Source organism: Apium graveolens, chromosome 5 (genome assembly GCF_009905375.1).
Source record: "Apium graveolens cultivar Ventura chromosome 5, ASM990537v1, whole genome shotgun sequence".
Classification (NCBI taxonomy): Eukaryota; Viridiplantae; Streptophyta; class Magnoliopsida; order Apiales; family Apiaceae; genus Apium; species Apium graveolens.
This window is the reverse complement of record NC_133651.1, coordinates 67,257,850-67,276,439: the sequence shown is the minus strand read 5'-3', so window position 1 is coordinate 67,276,439 and position 18,590 is coordinate 67,257,850. Positions and strand designations below refer to the sequence as shown.

The 18,590-nt window shown below is 34.0% G+C and overlaps 2 protein-coding genes across 6 annotated transcripts; both read left to right on the top strand.

The window, feature by feature from the left end:
- Window positions 1-3,420: 3,420 nt before the first annotated feature.
- Window positions 3,421-5,082, top strand: LOC141724136 (LIM domain-containing protein PLIM2b-like). The gene is made up of 5 exons (XM_074526141.1): window positions 3,421-3,861; window positions 3,948-4,047; window positions 4,160-4,182; window positions 4,351-4,440; window positions 4,564-5,082. The coding sequence occupies exons 1-5, from the start codon at window positions 3,727-3,729 to the stop codon at window positions 4,876-4,878; spliced, it is 663 nt and encodes a 220-aa protein (XP_074382242.1). The 5' UTR covers window positions 3,421-3,726; the 3' UTR covers window positions 4,879-5,082.
- A 1,069-nt stretch (window positions 5,083-6,151) lies between these two features.
- Window positions 6,152-18,386, top strand: LOC141724134 (K(+) efflux antiporter 2, chloroplastic-like). Of its 5 annotated transcripts, XM_074526137.1 has the most exons (21): window positions 6,158-6,329; window positions 6,729-8,451; window positions 8,661-8,832; window positions 8,969-9,059; window positions 9,445-9,581; window positions 9,694-9,753; window positions 9,843-9,962; window positions 10,381-10,449; window positions 10,785-10,850; window positions 11,129-11,218; window positions 11,386-11,490; window positions 11,880-12,008; window positions 12,418-12,627; window positions 13,590-13,739; window positions 14,784-14,837; window positions 14,946-15,004; window positions 16,576-16,660; window positions 16,741-16,917; window positions 17,096-17,152; window positions 17,730-17,804; window positions 17,914-18,386. In XM_074526137.1, exons 2-21 carry the CDS (start codon window positions 6,806-6,808, stop codon window positions 18,034-18,036), a joined length of 3,675 nt encoding a protein of 1,224 aa, XP_074382238.1. In that variant the 5' UTR covers window positions 6,158-6,329; window positions 6,729-6,805; the 3' UTR covers window positions 18,037-18,386. The 5 variants fall into 5 exon arrangements, with proteins under 5 accessions (XP_074382241.1, XP_074382240.1, XP_074382238.1 ...); XM_074526139.1 differs by having other exon boundaries at window positions 6,153-8,451; window positions 16,741-16,921; XM_074526136.1 differs by having other exon boundaries at window positions 6,158-8,451.
- Window positions 18,387-18,590: the final 204 nt, after the last annotated feature.

Genomic DNA, 18,590 nt, shown 5'->3' with positions numbered 1-18,590 from the left:
ATTTCTTGTTTCCTTACCAATGGAGGGCGCGTCCCCAACTATTTAGGCGCGTCCACCCATATTTATTCATGAGTCATTTGTATCAGATATTTCAGCTAACGAGGACGCGTCCGCTTTCCTTCCCCTTGCAGTCTAAATCCTAATTTCCATTCTTTTATCCTAATTTACCTTAAATTGGCCCATCTTTGACCCAAACCGATCCGATACTAAATTTTGGTCATAACAAGTAACTTAATTTTTTTAGAAATATATAGGCAACTAAATCAATATATATAAAAAGAAAAATATGATTAAAAAATATTATTCTATAACTCTTATGTGACAAATATATACTATTATATTAAAGACGAAACATTAAAAGTTTGGTTTGGTCCTTGGTCACTCAATCGAGAGCCGTCAGATCAAACTAATGAGAGCCGTTAGATATAATCTTAAAAATTATTATACAAGAAGTATAAGTTTCGAATCCTACCAACAATATATTTAAATATATTTTATAATATATAATGATAAAAATAACCATAATGCATTATAAAATTATTATACTAGGAGTATAAGGTTCGAATCCTAACAACAATATTTAAAATTATATTTTACAATATATAATGATAAAAATAACCATGCATCGCACGGGGTATATACTAATACATATTAAGTGTATAATTAAAAAACACAAATAACATATTGGCATAGTGGTGTTGAAACTTATAATCAAATGGCTAGACTTGGGTAAAATGTGTCCTGAATTTTATGTCCATGTTATGTTATTATATAGATAATGGAAGAATGTGAGTATTATTTCTCCGATTTTTTTTTAAAATTAATAATACAAAATAAATTGACTTAATATTTTAAAATTATTCAACTATGATCAAATCGACGACGAAGGCAATAAATTACTCATTTTTAGAAAAACCGTAATAAGAATACCAGCTTCCAAATTCACTGGTTATTTCTACCGAGTGGAATATATATCTGCTGTTGAGGTATTACCCATTACGTTTTTGTCGTCGGAATATCTCAGAATATGCATGTATATTTAGAGTATTGCACAATAATATTATACTTGATACACATCTAAAATTGAGGTATCCCGTGAGTTACTCAAATAAAAAATGCATATTTTTTAAACACCCACATATCATTTTCGTACTAGCTCTCCGGTTTAGGGCTGTCGATGGATCGGATCTGGATCGGATCGGCCTTGATCCATATCCAGATCCATTTAATTTTACCGGATTCGGATCTGGATCAAATTTTTGTCGGATTTTTTTATAGCCCGATCCATATCCGGATCCATAAGGATCACATGATCACCGAATCACGGATCGGAGCTTCGTTCCATTTATATTTATAGGTGTGGAATTATAGGTTGTTGTTGCTGATTTGTAATGTGCATAAGAAGTATTGATCGTCACTCACCAAGATTGGTTAATGTGGCATACAATGATCTTGCTTATAACTCGTGTTCTGCAGGAAAGTCCTGAGTTATTCTTTAGTTTCTCGTCATTGATCATAACAGTTAATTTGATGATATTATTCTTCGCTTAATACTTAAGAAACTGTAAATTTTGACATCAAGGATTTGAGTGCCTCAAAGAAGATGCTTAATATGAACATTACAAAACTTTAACAAAAAACTAAGATAAACGTATCATAAATTTTATATGTAATTTATTATCATATATATACATATATAAAAGAAATTTATCGAATCAGATCGTTAACGGATTAGACCGGCATAAATCCATATCCGTTACTTATCAGATCAGATTATTATCGGATATGATTTTTTCGGATCAGATTTCCTTTTCGGTAATCCATATCTGCTCCGTTAATTTTCGGATCGGACCGGATTTCCGATCCATTGACAGCCCTACTCTGGCTCACTCACAGAGACGGGTCACCCCACATTTATACATACAACCCGCTCTTATGCATATTTAAATACGCATATACCATGTAGACCTTTAGATTAAATCAGATTCATTTGATCAATTAGGTTGAAATCTCTATTCTATCATATATACATATATTCATAAAAGTGAAGGGATGAAATTTGATGGCGTGTGACTGTTAAAAGAAGTCGAAAAGAGAAGAAAAGGAGATGACTAGATTAGGAGTGGGCAAAACCGAATCGAAATCGAAAAATGAACCGAACCGTATAATTGCAGTTCAGTTTGGTTTGAGTTTTTTCAAAAATTTCGGTTAATTCAATTTTTCGGTTTTAATTGAAATAATATTGGTTTGGTTTGATTAATCTAAAAATTAATTCACTTTAACCGAAATCTAACTATATATATTTTAAAATTACATTATATATATATATATATAATATAGTAAATATAAAAAAAAACAGCCGGTATGTATGTTCAATTGGTTATACTTAATGTTTCTTCAATTTTTATCATTTGGGTTAATAAAGGGGTGCGAGCCTTTATGTTACACAGGCGATTCACATTTATGATTTTAGTTAGTAATCTTCTAGTGAACTCTTGTTTTTTAGCATCTGACTTACCTATGAGCTCTCTTTAGGGTTAAGTTGGTGCCTCAACACTTGTTATTACAAATAATACAACCTCTTTTGCACAAATTACGAATCTCCAATCACCACATCAAGTGGAAGCTCTCTTTCTAAATTGATTACTAACTCCGCTAATGCCATCACTTCACCACTCCCAATATCCATCCATTGTTGATACCCTCCTGAACTGCATCTCTACTTTGAACCCCACTGTAAATTTGCGGCCTCAATACCATGGCCACAAGTATTGACCAATTGAAGATACACTCAACTTTTGTCTTAATGTCGGATTTGTCTAACTGAACTAGTGAAGTCTGAAAACACAAGTCATGACATCGTGTTTTAGTTCGTAAACTAAAAACTTAATTGCCGTCACTTGTAAATCCAATTTACATTTTTTTTATTTTAACATTTTGAATTATTTTTTGTTTTCTTTTTAAATTATTTTGACAAAATTTTCAAATATTTCGGTTTTTAGAAACCAAACCAAATTAACCGATCAAATGCTCATCTCTACACCAGAGGCATTTTACATCAGGTCATCGAATACATATAATTATCTTTGGTGTTTGAATATAGATATTTGGTTAATTAATCTTGATGTTTAAATATGCGTATTTTGGTTAATGACTATTAAAAATCAGATATTTATATAATTTTTTTCTCAGATCAATTCCCCTAAACAGAATATCATAGACTTTACTAGTCAAAATTAGAATAGCCAAACATGCACATAAAAGCAATTCTTGATCATCCTGTTAAGTCTCGGTGTTCACTAATTTCAGCTTCAAACTCAAATTGCATTACATTAAGTTGATCCTTTTCCCCTTGTTTTCTCAACCTCTTATCTTTACAAAGAACAAGTCAAAACATTTATCAACCTTCTTTTACTCATCCACATTTTACTGCATCAACATTCCATTTTTACCTCATCACTATAATCCTGTAATGATTCCGAAATCACTGGGGCAACACAACATGACCTGATATCAACCAGAGGAAGATCAAATTTACTTACACTTTTTATAATATAAATCTGTTGATCTCTAAACATCAAAAAGACTTTTTGGTAGTATCATCTGCAGAAAAGATACTACAAAATTATCATTTCATTAAAATTTCTCCATCAAGTAACTAGATTTGATTTCCCCATAAAACAAACAGAAAGATCTTTTCAAATTCTGGTTTTGAAAGTAGAAAATATGTCATTTACAGGAACTACAGACAAATGCAAGACTTGTGATAAGACTGTGTACTTTATGGATTTGTTAACTGTTGATGGATCGACATATCACAAATCCTGCTTCAAATGCAGCCACTGTAAAGGAACTCTCGCGGTAATGAATTTGTTATAACATTTCTTCTCAATCTTCAGAGACACTTTAGATATTTTTAGGCTTAATGAGGTCAAAATTCATGGCAGATTAGCAGCTACTCATCAATGGATGGTACCCTTTACTGCAAGCCTCATTTCGAACAACTTTTCAAGGAATCTGGAAATTTCAGCAAGAATTTCCATACATGTGAGAGCCCCTCTTTGCCAAGACATGTCCATTACTTGAAATTTATTTTCTTCGCTTATTCACCGTCTAACTGCTTTCTTTTTTTCATTATGATGATCACTCGTCCGGACAGCCAGAGAAAGAGAAAACTCAATAGTATGTTGAAATCCAGAATTTTAATTATATCCAGTTCTGTTACTTTATTAAATTGAACTTTTTAAAAATGTATATATAAGATGAACATATGTTTGTACTGTTAAATAGCAATACAAAGCATTTGTTATCTCTGTGTTATTGTAAATAACATATTTCCTTTCTATGTAGACACACGCTCCAAGCAAGGTTTCTTCCTTGTTCACTGGAACTCAAGATAAATGTGCAGCTTGTGAGAAAACTGTTTATCCATTTGAGAAGGTTTGGGAATCCTGATAATTTCATACATACATATACATTGGCTGATCTACGAAACTCGTTTGTTTATTTCCCTAAATTTCTAAATATCTCGCAAACTTTGGATTTATGTATGATATAAATCAGATAATGATGGAGGGAGAATCATACCATAAGACATGTTTCAAGTGTGCTCATGGAGGGTGCCCTCTTACACTTGACTCTTATGCCTCACTTGATGGGATTCTGTATTGTAAACATCACTTTGCACAACTCTTCCGGGTGAAGGGAAATTACAATCATGTTCTGGAGGCCGCTAAGGTTAAACAAGGAGCAGCGAGCGAGGATCATGTAGAAGGCACACAAGAGGAGAAGGCAGAAGGCGCATCCGCGGAAAATGCAGAAGATAAGCCGGAAGAACAAACAGAGAACACTGATGATCAGCAACCAGAGGACTCCTAGATCACCACCATTGCATGTGTGCATGCATTCACCATATTCAAATGCCCACACTGGTTTCTTGTTATTATATTTATCACTTCTTTTCTCACACTTTATTCCGAATTTGTAAACTTATACACACATATATATGTATATTCAAACATGGTTTCCTATGCATGTTACACGTTCATTAATTCAAAATGAATGCAAAGATACATTTTATTCTGTTTTTGCTTAACCAGACATGGCTATTTTGAATATCACACAAATGTACATCTCTAATAACTTTCACAATACTACAACCTCAAGACTCAAGAGTGATGGTCCAGTTGTCCAAATATCAAGTTAGTAATAAATTACGAACACACATTTTCACTTTTCAGTTGGTATAGAAGATAGGAACATTTGAAAATTACAAATGCAGATCTGTTAGCGCTCCACAACAAACAAAGCAGGGTTTTTATGGGTCCTTCAACAAATCCACATATCATTCCACACCCGATATTAAATACTAGGATTTTCAAAATTCTCAATTTATATTTATCGTTTTTAATATTTGTGCTATAGATATAAGTGATTTAGGTTTAAATTATTTTTGACATTTATATAGTGTATTTGACTCAATTTACATAAAATTATTAGTTTTGTTAATAAATTTCATCATTCATATCACAAAATATATTAAGAACATGAATATGTGTGATGTATCCCTACACCCTAATTCTCTTATTATTTTAATTGTCCAATCCATGTATTCTATTGTATTATCCATCACCAATACTTTAAACATGCTATGTAAGAGCAAGTTCAATACAATGTACAAAATAGTTATTGCTAGTTATAATTTGATATCGAAAATTATTTTTTATAATTAAAATAAAATCTCAACTTCAATGTTAATTACATTTTGCATCCAAATAATTTTTAATTGAACTTACCTTTGTCTCTTTCTTCTAAATTTTATATAAAATTCACCATTATACATGTTATTTATGATAATTTAATGATATGATATGAATATATAAATATATCGTTAATTTCAAATTTAGAATTAAAATTACATTTATGCATATTTATATTTAAGTATAAGATTCTTTAAAATTAATCTTTTAATATTTAATTTTAAATTATAAAAACCAGGGAGCATGCATTGCATTTGCTCTTAGCTTGGTCTCTGATTCGACTTTTAATGGGTTTTCTGTTCGCCTTTTCATTATCACATCTTGAATCTCAGCGGGCGCATGAAATTTTCATTTTTTGTTAACTGGACATATCGAATAATTTTTCCAAAAAAACACAAAATAACAAATGAAGTCAACTTGCCAGTTCAGTTAAGTCCCCCATTTGGACAAGCAAGCAAAAAGGCTGCATCCACAAAGCAAGACATCGTATCTGTTCTAATTTGACATTTATTTCCCCAATTTCTTTTGTATCCATAACTTCGCCATTTCTCATCCTCGTACTCGTGTTCGGTCACTTCTTGTCTCTACACTTACTTTCTGCACTTCACTCTTCTCACCTATGTCTGTTTATTATTAATATTTGATTTACAATGCTTACATTTTCATGCAATTAAAATAGGTTAAGAATCTAATTACAACTTCAACTAACTCAAATTTTAAATTAGTATCTATTTGAGGTTGTTTAATTGGTGCTTCAATGTGATAATGCATACATTTTGAGCAGTGTTTTATTGTTCTGACCTTTAATAAACAAACTTTAAGTTTAGTTTCATTGGTTTTTAGTATCAGTGTTGTGGTGTTTTAGTAAAAATTTATGGTTTAGCGGGTGTTTGATTTTGCTAATGGTGGTCTATTTTACTTAATTTTTGCTTTGATTTTGGAATTTTAAGGATGTTATTGTTTTAGCAGGTGTTTGTATATGATAATTGGCGACATTTTGAGTAGGATTTTGTTGTTAGAATGTTGACTTTATAGATAGTTGGAGTATGGATTTTGTGCGTAGTTTTCAGCAGCCAAATGTGAATGTGATTGGTGTTGGCGGCAGGGCTGAAGGTCCTAGCTATAGAATATTGGAGAGTTCGAATAAGCATGCTCAAGTTAGTTGTGAGACTTATAGCCATTCTAGGTTGTTTTCCAAAGATAGGTTGAGGAAGAAGTCGAAGAAAATTGTTTATTGTAGTAAGGGTGAATTTAATAATAGTTGGTTATGTTATCGTAGTTCAGTGAATAGTTTGGGGTCAGACTTAAGATATTGCTTTCGGATATCACGAGTAGCTCAATCTCCGCGGTGTCAAGGAAATGATTCAGTTGCTTATGTTGATGGAAATGGCTGGGCAGGATACAGTGGGAGTAGTGACCTGGAGACTACAGGGTCGGATGGAAGTCTAGAAGGAACTATTGCAGTTCAGGAGGATGAGAAATATGAGGTTCCTAGTTTGGAGGACCTACGCCAAGTGTTACAAAAGGCTTGCAAGGAACTGGAGATTGCACGGGTTAATAGTACTATGTTTGAGGAAAAAGCACATAGGATATCAGAAGCAGCAATAGCATTAAAAGATGAAGCAGAAAATGCTCGGAATGATTTAAATTCTAAATTGAGGTCTTTTAAAGAGATTGAACTTGAAGAGAGTAATGCGAAAGATACTGTCCACAAAGCGACGGTGGCCCTTTCTTTAGCTGATGCAAGGCTTCAGTTTGCAAGTGATTTACTCGAGGTTACTAAACAAAGGAGTGGTTTTGTGGAAATAGACAATAATTCCTTGAGAGAAAAAGAAGATGCCATTTTGGATGCTCTAAATGATATTAAAGCTTGTGAGGCTACTTTATTATATGGTGAGGAGGAGCTAAAGCAAGTGCAGATCCAAAAAGATAAACTGCAAACAGAATTGGACAGACTAAAGGGGGTTGCAGAGAAAGCAGAAAAAGATGCTCTGAAATTCGAGGAAGATGCTGCTAATATAATGCTTCTGGCTGAACAAGCTGTTGCTTTTGAAGTTGAGGCCACCCAACGTGTCAATGATGCTGAAATTGCGTTACAGAGAGCTGAGAAAAATTCTCCTTTACTATTAGAATACTCTGAAACTGTACCTCAAAATAGATCGTTGTTCCAAGAACATGATCTGAGTGAGGGAGTTATCACCGAGGAGAAGGCAAACCTTGAACATTTGATTGATAATATTGTACTTAAAAGCACTGATTTAAAGTGTGAGACCAGTTCTTTAATTAGCGACCCTTTGTCAGATAGCCAGTTTGATATCCGCAGGGAGAGATTTGAAGACTCCAGTGACCTGGGAAATGGCAAGTTAAGTGCTAAAACACTACTGGATGATATTGAATTAGAAGCAGAAAAGTCTAAGAGTTCAGTACAAACAACAAAAACGGAGATGCAGAAGGATTTGACAAAAGATAGTTCATCAGTTAATGCTCCCAAAGCGATACCAAATAAATCATCTCGTTTCTTTTCTGCATCTTTCTTCTCTTTTGATGTAGACGAGACCGAATTCGCACCATTCTTCTCTTTTGATGTAGACGAGACCGAATTCGCACCATTTTCACTTTTTCATGGGCTTACTGAATCAGGAAAAAAGCAATTGCCTAAGCTGGTCCTTGGCTTGCTGCTAGCTGGAGCAGGGTATGCATCATCTTCAAGATGGACTTTGTCAATTTGTTAGTTCTTCTATAGACAAGTTTATGTCATACTTTTGTTGCACGTATAAATTGCTGTACATATTAATCTGCTATTCTTAATGCTCTAATCTAAAGTATTTTGGCTGGTCGTTTGCCAATAAGGGGTACAAAGGCTGGCTTCCTTCTGATCACGTATTATTGACATTATCACAGGATTGCATTCTGTGGTAATCACTCTGAGAGGGCAAATGTGCTAGTGCAACAGCCAGACACTATTAGTACTACTACTGATGAAGTTATTTTGAATGAAAAACCCGTGGTTCTCCAAATAAGCAAAGTTTCCAAGAGAATACAGAACTTACTAAAGAAGCTTCCTCGTCAAGAGGTGGATAGATATAATGCCTTCCAATTTATCACTGTACTCACTACTCACTGCCTGTCATCATGCATGCAATTGCACTATATATTTGCCTGAAGTTAATACTATTCCTTTTCTAATAGAATGTTTCATGTATACTCAGATAAATGAGGAAGAAGCTTCCCTCTTTGACATGTTGTGGCTACTGCTTGCAAGTGTGATATTTGTTCCTCTATTCCAGAAAATCCCAGGAGGTATAACATTCTTTTTCCAATTGGCTAGATGTGAAATTGAAGCATTTTTATCTTCAGTCTCCTAGTGTTATAAGTTTTTTGTGAACTACCTTCTTATACAGTACCGAGTTTTCAATTGTTTTCTGTAGCTCCTTTAATTTGTCTATAATTGCTTATTGCGTTCTATGACACTGTTTTTGAGGCATAATTCTGAAGACAATAATTTTATGTTTATGATCTTTCTAACACTACATGATGACCCCCTTTGTTTTTCCGCTAAGTATGATTTTGCATTTTCCACTTGCATGTTGCTGTAGTAGTCTTCATTCATGTTTTTAAAAGAAATATTATATGTTATTCGATTCATTTCACTAATAGAGTATCTTCTGTCTGTTTCAATGTTCAGGCAGCCCTGTTCTTGGTTATCTGACTGCTGGTATATTGATTGGACCATTTGGCCTCTCTATTATTCATCATGTACATGCAACAAAGGCAATAGCTGAATTTGGTGTTGTCTTCTTGCTGTTTAATATTGGTCTTGAGGTGTGATTTAAAACTTTTAACTTTGACTTGTCCCAAGACCTATTAGAAGTCGTTACTCATTTTTCCTAATATGAAACGAGAGTTCACACCGAAATTTGCTCATCATCTGCAGCTTTCTGTGGAAAGACTAAGTTCTATGAAGAAATATGTGTTTGGATTGGGTTCTGCTCAGGTAAATGAAATAATTCATCTCCAGGACATTTAAGTTTTCTTATTTTAAAATGTTGTCGCAGTTTCCTTATTTTGATATACATGGCTCAGGTTCTTGCAACAGCAATGGTGGTTGGTTTAGTAGCTCATTTTGTTTCTGGACTAGCCTGTCCTGCTGCCCTTGTCATCGGGAATGGTTTGGCGTTATCCTCTACTGCTGTTGTCCTTCAGGTAACTATCCTGATCAGCCATGTCTAATTATTTTAAAGAAAATGTATTAAATTGATTCCCCACCACAGTTTCTTGTTCATTAAATACAAGTAGTGCCAGAACTCTGATGCTCAGGTGTATAGTGGAGTAAAAATGGAATAATGGCCGTAAATATTAATTATAATTAATAGTTATTTCTGAAAGTGATGTATTAGGCTATTTTAGTTCTACGTTTGCTTTTGGTCAGCAATGACAATCAAATAAGTACCTTCTAACTGTGTTAATATGTAATTCTTGTGACCTTGTCAACCTCAGCAATTGATTTTTTTGGTTAATATAATTTTATTGTATTTACTTTTCCAACTACTCTGAATAAATATCAGGTGCTAGTTGATACCATACTAATATTATGGGCTCCTTTTTGTGAAACCTGGTACAGGTATTGCAGGAAAGAGGAGAGAGCACATCACGTCATGGACGAGCTACATTCTCCGTGTTACTTTTCCAGGTAATTGTATGCTCTTTAATAAAAACCAGTTTCAATGTTAATATAGTTTTTGGAGCCCCGCATGTCTTTCTGCTTGATCTAGATATATGCTTAGCTGTGCTTTACCCTTTGAACTTGTAATATTCTTAATGAACCCTCTCCCTGCGGCCGCCTACATGTAGATCCATAGTAAGATGATTTATAGGTGTTCCATACTGTTGTAAGTTCATGTTTCATAAAAATTATGGCTTCTTCTTCTACACTTTCTGTAACTGTTGTAATTATATGTTTTGGTGTTTGAGTCATAGTTTCTTAAATTCTGTGATAAATGTGTTGTTTAATGATTTTACTTTCAGGATTTGGCGGTCGTGGTTCTGCTGATACTTATACCTCTTATATCACCAAACTCTTCCAAAGGAGGGGTAACAGATTTTATATTGCTTTTCCATCTCCTTCCCTGATATTCTGGCTGTGTTCATATTGATCACCTTTATTTTCTTTTTCTTGTCCTATACTTTATTTTGTTTAAGCAATTAACGCTAATTAGTATAAATTAAAATGTTAAGTAAAAAGTAATCAAATATTACACTTCCAGTACTCTCTAGGTTGCACATACTAATTTTAACTGCCGGTGCCATTAATGCCTTATGCTGCAGCAGATGTTTTTGATATAATGCATACTCTTCTCCAACCTCTCTAGATTGGTTTCCAAGCAATTGCTGAAGCCCTTGGATTAGCAGGTCTTAAAGCTATTGTTGCTATTAGTGCCATAATTGCTGGAGGACGCTTGGTAAGTTTTCTTTTAAAGAAGATCATTAATGACTGCTTTAAGTGATATGAAGATATCTCGTGACTAATTATATATGTTATAGGCAGCCTTGAGTTAGAAGCCAGATTTTACGACAAATTCATTAGAACTTTCTAAAGGACTTGACATTTTTTGGTTGTTCCCTACAGCTTCTTCGCCCAATCTATAGGCAAATTGCTGAGATTCAAAATGCAGAGATATTCTCCGCAAATACGCTCCTTGTTATTCTCGGTACAAGTCTCCTTACTGCAAGGGTATTGTTGAGTAACCAGCTCATCTAAAACCTTAAGGTGCTAGAGGAAGGCCCCAATAGGATCATATATTTAACACTCCCCCTCACTCGAAAGCCCATTTATGGGTCGAAGAGTGGAACACCGGCACCCATCTTTGGGGTATTAATTGCCTTTAGTGTCCACAATAAATTGTGAGAATATTGGGGGTGGCTGGGAATCGAACCTTAGTTCTCCCGCCAGCCTAAGCTCTGATACCATGTTGAGTAACCAGCTCATCTAAAACCTTAAGGTGCTAGAGGAAGGCCCCAATAGGATCATATATTTAACAGGTATGTTGGCTTGTTTTAGTAACTTATAATGCATATATTTTAGTAAATTAATTTCCCTAATTGTTGTGTTTTATGAAACAGGCTGGCCTTTCCATGGCACTAGGTGCATTTTTGGCTGGTTTGCTACTTGCCGAAACTGAATTTTCTTTACAGGTGGAATCAGATATTGCTCCATATCGTGGCCTTCTATTGGGTCTTTTCTTCATGACGGTAGGCTTTGTATACGCACATCTAAAATATCCATTAATTGATCTACACATGTATAGTTTATAGAAGATCAATTTATATGACTTAAGTTGAATTAGGTAACAAGTTTTAGTACATTTGATTATCTTCTGTCATATTTTTAGAGTTACCCTAAATAATGATGAAGTTGTTTGGAATGTGTTGATTTTAAAGCTACCTTTGAATGTCTGTTGGTTTTGCCGCGGGCCAATTTGGGGAAAATTGTTTATTGTGCTCCTCTAGTTCTGTCATTCTGTGTACTTGAATGTTTTGCACGACCTATTAAAAAGAATTGAAGGTTTTTTTTGTGTGTGTGTTTGGTCATGCATGTGCTTTGTCTGTTGACAGGTACTTTAATGTTCAATAGTAAGATGATTTGCCTTTTGCTTTACAGGTTGGAATGTCTATTGATCCGAAACTTCTTCTTTCAAATTTTCCACTTATTATGGGGACACTGGGACTGTTACTTGGTGGCAAAACAATATTGGTAGTTCTAATTGGTAGAATGTTTGGTGTTTCAACTATATCTGCAATAAGAGTTGGTCTTCTACTTGCTCCAGGAGGAGAATTTGCGTTCGTTGCTTTTGGTGAAGCTGTTAATCAGGTTTCTTGCTTGCATTTTATTCTTTTGCTGTTAAATCTCTCATTTGACATAATGTTGTTTTGTTTTGTTCATAGAAGTTCAATAACACTTTTGAGTTCAGTTTGATTTGTCACTTGCAGGGAAGGAGTGTATATGTAATAATAGTTAAATATATAATATCTATTCCAAGTGATTGATGTAGAAGTTCTTGTGTCTTGCGTGTTTCGAGTTCCATAAGCTATGTCAGATATAGTGTACAACTCGTATGGATACTTAGAATTGATTAACAAGGGTGAATAAATGATTTGGCAACGACAGTGTCATGGTCAAATGTACTAAAAAATTAAAGGTATATTTCTAAATAGGGGTGTCCACTAGCTAATAGTTCATCTGGTCAATATTAGATTGAAATGTTCTCATTTCGAAGTTTAGGGTTTGTATTGAGTTTGTTTTTTTGGTAGTATGAAACAATCACTGACGTGCATTACTCATCAAGGAAATCTTATGTCTGAAAAATCTAGATTTAGTGACCAGAATGTCCCTGTCTTCCATCTTCCATTTTGACAGAAATACATAGTTACATATCACATAACTTTTGTTGTAGTTTCACTCTCCATAGTTTAGCTTTATTATGTTTAGGTTCTAAAAGGATTTCTAAACATAAATGATACAGTCGGGAACTTCAGAATTAGCTTAATCTTGTTCTACTACAGAGGGGCATGCATGAGTTTGAAAGACAAAGCAACAAGTGGGAAAACAAGTACATGACTCCCTTTATATAACGATTAAGTGGCATGGATGTTCATAAAAAACACTAGATTTGTGGCTTTCACAGTGATGGTCAAATAACAATAAACTCTTGGAAAGATCCTGATTAAGTAGATTTGGCATGTAAACAACACAAAATTGGTGTCACTTAATTAGGTAGCTTAAATGTTGCCTTTTTTGGTGTCTTAAAAGCTAAATTCTAATTTCTGCATCAGGGTATCATGTCTCCTCAGCTGTCCTCACTTTTGTTTCTTGTGGTGGGAATCTCTATGGCGCTCACTCCATGGTTAGCAGCTGGAGGTCAGCTAATAGCCTCTCGTTTTGAGCAGCAAGACGTGAGAAGTTTGTTACCTGTTGAGAGTGAGGTAAGACTCCCAGCCTAACTATTTCAACAATCAATCTGCTGGCCTGATGCAACTATTGATATATCATATGAGAAAACTGGACCTGAGGTTTTCCTCAGGTAAATTACTGTAATATTTTAAGGGAAAATTTGTAAATATAAACACAACCCCTTGTATTTACAAAAATACCCCTATGCTACACTTGTTTTCTTTTAACTTCGGGCATGTCTCCTGAGATCATCCTCAGGGCCAGCAATCCCATATCATATTCTTGTCTTAATACTTAATGTGATTTATTAAAAATGTCCGTCAAATTCCTCTGCTAACTCATTTATTTCACGAAGCTAACTTGGTGAAACATGTGGCTGTTGTCGCTTTATTAAAATACATTTAATAGAATTCCGGTGCCTAACTTGAGGAATATCTGTGTCAACTTCCGTATTAATGTGGCTGTCACGGCTTTATTAAATTACATGCTTCCTTTCTCTTCCCATCTCTTCTCTTCCCAAAAATCTCTAGAGCACAGCATTTAATTTAAAGGATAAAGAAAGCGATGCGATTTTGTTGTTACAAGTGCCTTTGTAGCGTAAGAGCTAGACTTACACTAGGTTTAAAACGAAATAAATAATTAGATAGGGCGCAAATTTAATCAGGCTACCAAGTTCTAGCAGACTTATTTTCTGAGTTGACTTGGACGGGTTCATGCGGTAAAAAATCTGATTGTAGGTATTATATATACATCTATAACGAGTCGAGGTATTTGATGGTATAATATCTTTTGATTCCCTTTTTGCTTTCCTGCAAAATGGGATAATATTAAAATATGTGGCATGTCTGATAACACTTGTGTACTTCCTCTATCCATTAATTATGCCAACGTTGTGACTATGAAGTAGTAGAGTTTATTTTAAGTGCTTTGTAGAAGTGTTTTAAGTGTTCAAAGAGTTTTTGAAAGCTCAGGTCTGGCTGTCTTTTGTCAATACTACGACGATTTCTTTCTCATTTACCTACCTCCTCTATTTACGGATGTAATTTTATATTGTTTTCACATTGTCTTAATTTCAGACAGATGATTTGCAAGATCATATTATCATATGTGGATATGGACGTGTTGGACAGGTATTGTCGGTTGTCACAATCATTAAGTTTTGTGTTTTAAGCTTCTATATTATAATTGATAAGGGATCCGTTGTCATCTTTGCTTACTTTAAATCTGTTCCTGGTCAGATCATCGCGCAACTTCTTTCTGAGAGGCTAATTCCATTTGTTGCTCTTGATGTGAGGAGGTATGGCCACTTTTATGTGTTTAGATCTAATGTACTGAAACAGTGGATATACACTGGACATGTGAATATAATTTCTTTCACTGATTTATTAATCTTAATAATATTCTTGCCTTTCAAGTTGTACACGTACTCTACTCCCGGTAAAAAAGATGAAGACTATTCCTTAATATTGCCTGTTTCTGTCTCAACTAAGTATTTGCTGGTTGAATGGTTTATATCCACGATGCTCGAGAGCCTTTAAGTCTCAATAAGATTTGTTGACGTACCACCTATATAAGTTAAAAAGAAATTGGCCTATGAAAGATGTAATGAATTAATGACTACAATAGCTATGAGCATCTGCAAAAATGTTGTTAATATGTGCTAGTGGAGATGCAGATGCTGCACTGGAATGACAAAATATTCTAATAAAGAAGGATTTCATGCATTTTGACAAAATTAACCAGGGACAATAAATTCACTCGCATAAGCATTCATCAAGTCATATGTGAATTACCATTTCTCGTAGAAAAAGAAAAATGGCACAAGATTCTAGCTTTGTTGTAATGTAATTGTTGAACTATTTCATCGATTAATGCATAATGTTTATCCTTCGTTCTCTTAGCAAAAACAAAACCACCAGGCTTCTTGGATTATAAATTCAGAATAGATAGGTCAGTGTTTTGCTTGTGGAAGTTGGCTAAATTAGAGTTCTATTAAATTTAAATGTTTACTGTTTTTAACAGCTCTGGTAGTTTACTGTATTACTGACTCTCCACGTGTATGTCAACACCACACATGTGCGGATGCGAGCCTGCGGCTGAGGGCCATTAGAAGAAAAAGCTGTAAAACTAAATTATTAATTGAAGTTCAAAATTGTGTCCAATTTAAGATCCCTTGTAACACATTTTTGTCTGTGAATCCTTTACCATCTGGATGAAAAATATATTACTTGTGTAGTTTTTCTTATTTTCTAGAAATAGCATTATTATATACTAGCATAAATTCCGTGCGATGCACGGGTTTCCATTAATATTTTAAATTTTTAATTATCAAGTTATATTATATTTTAAAATATTTATATAAATATATAATAATTATAAATTTATAATAAAAATAATAGAATAACATGTGGTCGTAATTTAATAGAATAAATAGACTATTTCTATTTCTAGTAGTTTTACAATTTAGTAGTTTAGCAGATATGTAACACTATTATTTATATCTTTTAATAATAGGATAAGTTGTATTCGTAGTTTAGTAGGATAAGTATACTATATTTAGTAGTAGTTTAATAATTTAGTAGTTTATTAGATATATAACACTATTTATCTATTTTTGTAATAATCAAAATTAGGGAATTATCGTTGAACCAAACCGTTGAACCAAATTATCTCTATTCCGGCTAATATAATATAGTATAGATTAGTAGGATAAGTATACTATATTTAGTAGTAGTTTAATAATTTAGTAGTTTATTAGATATATAACACTATTTATCTATTTTTGTAATAATCAAAATTAGGGAATTATCGTTGAACCAAACCGTTGAACCAAATTATCTCTATTCCGGCTATTATAATATAGTATAGATTTCTTTCTACTTTCAGTGATAGAGTAGCTGTTGGACGCGCACTTGATCTTCCTGTTTACTTTGGAGATGCTGGTAGTAGAGAGGTGAAGTAAATCTCGGGGACATCAAATTTTTCTTAGCTAGTTCACCTTTTGACATGTTTATCTGCATATTTGTTTTTCAGATCCTCCATAAAGTAGGTGCTGAAAGAGCTTGTGCTGCAGCAATAACTTTAGATACTCCTGGTGCAAATTATAGAACTGTCTGGGCTCTAAACAAGTACTTTCCTAACATAAAGACTTTCGTCCGAGCCCATGATGTAGATCATGGCCTTAAACTGGAAAAGGCTGGTGCAACAGCAGTAGGTTTCTGTTGTGTTTTTTTTTCTCATTTTCATGTCAAACATCGATGAAGTTGTTAATTTGGGAACTAATCTTTGGGATGAGTTCTGCTGAATTGGCTTAATAATTACTCATGTCTGCACACTGTCTTTACCTATAATTTATCTTAATCTTAAACCTGATTTAAATCCTCAACAGGTTGTCCCAGAGACCTTAGAACCAAGTCTACAGTTAGCAGCTGCGGTTCTTGCGCAAGTAAGTAAACATATTTTGCTACAGATCTATTCTGATGTGATTAACTGTTTCTGGTCTAACCTGTGGGTTGGAGTTAATGGTGGCACATGACAAAACGTTACATAGATAACTGGAAAAGTGGCTACTTCACTTGAGACCTCAATTAAAATAGTTGTCTCTCGCTCTTCCCTGTCATGGATTATGTTTCTTGGAATACTATAGTGCTATTGTAAATTGTCTTTGTGGTTGGTCCTGTAATCAGACTCATTTCTGTGAGTCTATATATCAGGTTAAGTATGCATGTGAGTCTGTATATCAGATTAAGTATGCATAGACATACTCCTGCTCAATTTTTTGTATTTAATATGACCTGCAAATCTAAATGGCCACTCTCTGCCCAGAAGCTCTGCCTATGTTAAATGCTAATTTAAATCCCTGTAGACTATAGCTTTAGTGATACTGGTTATTTACTTAATATTTAATAATGTTTGAACCTTTGCATGGAACTGAGATGACACTGACCACCAAACTGATTTCCTAGGAATTATATTCTAATTTTTTTTGTTAAATCTTAATTTTCTTGCTTTGCTCATTATAGGCAAAACTTCCAATGTCCGAGATAGCAGCAACAATTAACGAATTTAGGACCCGCCACCTCTCTGAGCTTACCGAGGTACTTTTGTGGTTTGTAGTCTGCTTTAGTGCCTAATAATAATTCTCTAGTTGACAATACCAGTTTATGTTCCTAAGGCTAACTACTTGCTCTTGCATGATACATGAAGCTAAGTGAAACTAGTGGAAGTTCTCTCGGTTATGGATACTCGCAGATGATGACTAAAGCCAAATCTCCGCCAACAGATTTCTTTGAAGATAACCGAGCGCCTAAAGGAACTCTAGCAGTATAAGTATAATGAAGACAAAGAAGAGGGATCATGTAAAGCACACCGAGACGGAAAACGGATGAAGACACACTGTAATCTGGATAGCAGCTTATTGTGGAATAGGCATAAATTGTACAGAAACATAGCAGCGGAATAATTGAAGTGTTAGAAAATGAAAAGTTTGAGGCATGTTTCAGACATTTTCTTGATATAATTTCCTAAAACTAATTATTGGAGGTTGTTCCTTGTAATGAGGACTTAAACTTTCATGTTTGGATCTAAGTCATTTTTATAGTGTAATCCATATAGAAATTGAGGTGAAGTTATTAGTTTGAAATGAGTTTTTGGGTTTTGTCCCACATTGATTAAGTAAAGAGGGGTGGAGTACTTTATATAGTACCATGTGCAAGAGTAGTATACCAACTACTACCAAAGTGATTAACTCATAATATTTATTTTAATTAATGCATATCTTTTATTTTGTATTACATACAGACATATTTTTGCAACCCAACAGAGTGTAAGTGGGATAATAATCTCTTCAAGAACAATCTAGACTTCTCGAACGCTAGGCGGCT

Coding starts and splice junctions, on each gene's coding strand:
- LOC141724136 (XM_074526141.1), top strand. CDS start 3,727: ATGTCATTTACAGGAACTACAGACAAATGCAAGACTTGTGATAAGACT. Junction 3,862..3,947: donor ACTGTAAAGGAACTCTCGCG/GTAATGAATTTG, acceptor AATTCATGGCAG/ATTAGCAGCTACTCATCAAT. Junction 4,441..4,563: donor CTGTTTATCCATTTGAGAAG/GTTTGGGAATCC, acceptor GATATAAATCAG/ATAATGATGGAGGGAGAATC.
- LOC141724134 (XM_074526137.1), top strand. CDS start 6,806: ATGGATTTTGTGCGTAGTTTTCAGCAGCCAAATGTGAATGTGATTGGT. Junction 10,851..11,128: donor CAAACTCTTCCAAAGGAGGG/GTAACAGATTTT, acceptor CAACCTCTCTAG/ATTGGTTTCCAAGCAATTGC. Junction 11,219..11,385: donor TAATTGCTGGAGGACGCTTG/GTAAGTTTTCTT, acceptor TGTTCCCTACAG/CTTCTTCGCCCAATCTATAG.